General features: G+C 42.6%; 1 protein-coding gene across 2 annotated transcripts in view; it reads right to left on the bottom strand.

The window, feature by feature from the left end:
- Positions 1-4757, bottom strand: part of rorc (RAR-related orphan receptor C) — a gene marked incomplete in the record, with an annotated part of 47820 nt that overhangs the window by 4682 nt on the left and 38381 nt on the right. For both annotated transcript variants that reach the window (XM_014029529.1, XM_014029528.1), the window contains 2 exon segments: positions 3013-3123; positions 3216-3323. In XM_014029529.1, coding sequence (XP_013884983.1) covers positions 3013-3123; positions 3216-3323 — 219 coding nt within the window.

Raw genomic sequence — 4757 nt, forward strand, 5'->3', positions numbered from 1 at the left:
GGTCTGGAGCGGGACTGCCGCCGAAACTGCTCCTGGACCGTCTGCGACGTGTTGAGGTGCTCCAGCAGTTGTTGGTACTGCGTGCCGAAGAGCCCGTCTTCGATGATGGGTCCCTCCAGCATCTGTTTCCGCATGTCCGCGGAAACAGAGGAAGCGAGACGCAGCCACATCTGCCTCTGTATCAGCGTCATCCAGGACCTGATGCGGGACACGCACACCGCCTGAGCGGCGCAGAGATTGAGGATCGTGTCGGCTGCCGCGCAGAGCTCCATCTTCTCTTCCTGACGCGCCTCGCTTTCTGCCGCTCTCTTGGAGATGTTGTAGGCCAGGAGAGCGATGTTGTTGGTGGCCGCACCGGACTGTGCTGCACACTGATGAGCCCGGTCAGTCCAGCTGACGAGCTGCTTGTCTGCCTCGTTGTGGGGGACAGGTCGCCGTYCGGCCGACCGGACCGCTTCGACGCCAAAAACMCTGGAGAGCGCGGGCTCCAGAGCTGGGACCGGCGGGAAACCGGAGTCGGTCATCCCCTCCACCTTGGTCACGTCCACGTAGGTCGTGACCGGAGCTCTCAGCTTGGAGGGGTCGCTGAAGGAAGATGTGAGGTACGACTGTACCACCGGGAACTGCGGCCAAACCGCAATTCGGCGACCGGCAAGGGGAGACGCGAACTGGCCCGCCAGTTCGTCCGGCGGAGGAGCCAGAACCTCGGGAACCGTCAGTCCTCTGGCGTCCGCTGCCCTCCGGATGATGTCGGGGTGGGCGCTCACAAGAACCCCAATGGCTGGTAGTGGCGTGGAGGAAGAGCRAGGAAGACCCAGGTCCCTGGATCCTTCCGCACTTGGGAGGTCTGAGTCCGGCGCTGCCGCCTGGGAGGGGTGGACTGGGCCGCCACTGTCGTCTTCAGGYTCTGACGCGGGGTCGTCCGACTCCGGTCCAAAGTCGACGGGTTGTTCGAGCGGGACGTGGTCGGACAGCTCGAACCCTTCATCCGGTTCAGCGAAGAGATCAGCCCGCCGCTGCCTCTCCTCCACCGACAGTTTCTTGCATGCCCGGCACGCCGGCTCGGCCGTCAGAGCTTGGTTGGCGTGTGCAGGGCCGAGGCATCGACGTGCAGGTCGGTGGACAGCATGTAGCCGGTDTCGCAGACGGGGCAGATCTTCGCTTTGCCTGGCATCTTGTACGAATAGCGTAGCTACTGCTCTCGTAAAGCTGAAGAAAAAAGGGGAGCSGAGCACAGGTCCGTCCTCCCCTTTTATACGGACCTAGGTGGGGCCCACGTGACGTGGGCGTAGACTATTGGCTCTTCAGAATGCGTGAGCGTGTGCGGGGGTACCCATCTGCGATAGCCTTAGAGGGCGGAGCTTACACGAAATAGAACAAAGATGTTTGTTTCATAGATCGGTGAAAACTGCACCATTAAGATAAATGTGAATAATTTTAACTCAATTTTCCTTTTGTTCAAGGTGCGACAGCGAGTCTACAAAGTGTAAACAAAACCTAAAGCTGAAACCAGAGGGTCTTCATATTTCCCACAGAAGACCCTTTTCTGGAGCAACTTGAAAAGTTTCATTTAAAATTCAATCATTTTGCTCCTCATTTCTCTGCATTTCTACATAAAACACTTGCATGAAGCCAAACTTGGAGCTAGTTTGAGCCAGTCTGAGCAGATTCTCCTCATTTCTGACCAGTGGGAGCAAATATAACCTTTGGAAAAGATGCTTTAAAGAAACTGAAGCCAAAACTAAAATAGTCATTAAATAACAAAACACAAAGTGTTTGAAAATGTTTGTAAATGTATACATAGCATTAAAGGATTTGCATCTATTTTGATTTGCTTACAAATAAAAAGTATAAACCTGTAAAACAGAAAAGCATCTGCAATACCAAATACTGACCACTAGGTGGCAAGATAACTAGTTCTGAAACAAAAGGTCCTGAGCCAACTGTTAAATAAAGTTCATTTGAGATGAAATATTGTTTCTTTTCATCTATATTTGAATAAAACTGATCTTTACTTTATAAACATTATTTTGTTGAATTGCTCAACAATAAAAAATAATACTTAAATAAATCCTGGAACATCTTTGATGCAAAATGAGTTAAAACTGCTTTTAAGAAACCTTGTGGGTATAAAATCCAAATCCTGACATTTGCATCATTTTAACATTAAAATGTCACAAATATGTTTAATAATTCACTTTTTGTTGGGTTACGAGTGGGTGGTCCCCATTGTCGGGGTCGGGAGCCTATCACGGGTCATGAAAAGAGAGGGTCTTAAAATGATGTCCAGAATTCAAATTAAATCATTTCAAAGGATTAAAAATGTCTTCTAATAACACATTTTGGCACATATATTATAATAAATTAAAGCAGGAGTTGTAAAGATCATCTTTGTAACATGACACCCTCGTTTAATCACTTATTTAAGCATTTTAAAGTCCCTGTGACATCAAATTTAAGTGATATATTTAAGTGCACATTAGGAAAGATAACATTAATGATGAATTGCAAACAAAAATTCACGACACTGAGATGAACCGTTGTTGAGATATTTGCATGAACAGAAACAGGAAGTGATGTCAGAGGGGAATGCCTAAATGAGCTGTTACAACAGCTAACAACAGACTGCAGAGAATCACATGTTTCTGTAGATTATTTTCAGTCATCATCAGATAAAGAAGAGTCAGATTTATAAAGACCAGGAAGTTACCACTTTTTTAAAGATGTTCCCTTTGACATCACTTCCTGTTTCACTTGGACTGCACCAAATTTAGTGAAAAATATGCACGTTTTGTGACAAAATGTGTAAAAATCATATGAATGATGCCCAATTTCTAAAATAGGATATTTTCTTTATTTTTTTGTAACTGAAGGAAAAGCATGTGGCAGCCCCTTTAATCAGTGACAGTGGGGTTACAACGCTCTGACACTGTTGTTTGAGGGTAAACAAATAAAAGTGAAGCCCTGGGTTAAAGAAGAAGCGGAGCATGAAGCTGGTTGAAGTCATGTTACCTGCGTTGATCAGAACCAGAGCACTGAAGAGAGCCAGCTGCTGCTCAGTCAGCTTCAGAGCACACATGTCGTGAGCGAAGTCGAACACCGCCGCCATTAAATCCCCGCAGGCTTGGAGAAGAGACGCCACAAAGACACAGCGGTGAGCACGGTGAACTCTGCTCGTATCTGTGCACATCTTTTATTTTGTGTCAAATATTCACCCAAAGACTTGAAGACTTCAGTTCCAGCAAATTTCCCATCAAAGAACACCGTGTTGTTCTCCGTGTTAAAGAAGCGACACATTCGGACCAGAACCACCTCCATCGAGCCTAAAACACAGAAAACAGGCAGAGTGAAGGAGGAGAATGATGATGTGCCTGTGTTTCAATCTGTTAGCAAAATATCTCAAGAACTCAAAAAGAAAAAAATTGTATAGGTCTTCTGGACGGGTTCTTCTCTAATGAAACGTTTCGTCTCTCCTCCAAGAGACTTCTTCAGTCTGAGAGTTTCAGGCTAAATTCAGGCTTTTAAGCCCTGCCTCCATGTGACTTCAAAGCCTGAATTTAGCCTGAAACTCTCAGACTGAAGAAGTCTCTTGGAGGAGAGACGAAACGTTTCATTAGAGAAAAACCATCCAGAAGACCTATACTATTTTTTTCTTTTTGATTTTTTACCTGGATTACTGAGATGCATCAGGATATCTCAAGAACTACACTTTCAAGCTAGGTTTTAGCTACTTTTCTGCTAATTTCAGATTTTTTTTGGCTATTTTACAACAAAATTGCAAAAAATTTTAACTCATTTTTTTCTGCAAAAATCTTTCATGATTAAATATTCACATCCGGGTGTCAGACCATTTTCACCGAGGGCCACATGAGCCTTACGGTGGCCCTCAAAGGGCCAGTTGTAGTTAACTTTGACTAAACAGAGTTTTAACACGTCCTCTTTTAAACACTGATAATAACTAGGTGTACGACTGACTAAATCTGTAATAAAAACAGAAATATTATTAAAACTAATAAAGTTTTACTCACTGAGGAGCTGCCATCTTAAATTCAAAACTTCTCATGGATGACCAACATGCATGATGGGAGATGTAGTTTATGGTTGATGCTGACTTTAAAGCAGATTATTTTAAAACATTAATAGTCTTCTTTCCAACTAATCTGCTCAGTTACTTAAAGCCAACAGCTCAGTTATTATCTTTCACCTTTTAAATTTGATTATTTTGTTGCATATAATCATAAATTTAAAGTTTACCACTGAAATAAGAACAGGGTTATTATAGTTAACTAAAACTAACTAAATAACAAAAACTGCAATTAAAAAAACATTTTAGTTAACTAAAATAAATAAAAACTGTAATAAAATGAAAAAGAAAAACAATAACTAAAACTGTATAATCTTTTTACAAAACTAACTAAAACTAACTGAAATTATAGATAGAATATCCTTAGTTTTAGTGTTTATCAATTTATTTTTATATTCTTTTTTTCCTAATTGAGTAGTTTCACATTAGCTGTGGTCTGTAACAACACTTATTGACTGCTGCTCAGCATCATCTGCTACACGACGACAACAAAAGTTGGGAGAAAGCAGTTAAGTTAAACAATTATTTTAGGAAGGTGTTGCTATAATGGACTGCTTTAACTAGTTAAGCTTTAACTCACAGGAACAAGCTTGATGCATTTGGCAAATATATTTATCCAAACAATAAAAAAACTAATACTAGAACTAATAAAAACTAAACTAAAACTAAGCAT

The sequence above is a fragment of the Austrofundulus limnaeus genome, unplaced genomic scaffold, assembly GCF_001266775.1.
Source record: "Austrofundulus limnaeus strain Quisiro unplaced genomic scaffold, Austrofundulus_limnaeus-1.0 Scaffold918, whole genome shotgun sequence".
In the NCBI taxonomy this organism is placed as follows: Eukaryota; Metazoa; Chordata; class Actinopteri; order Cyprinodontiformes; family Rivulidae; genus Austrofundulus; species Austrofundulus limnaeus.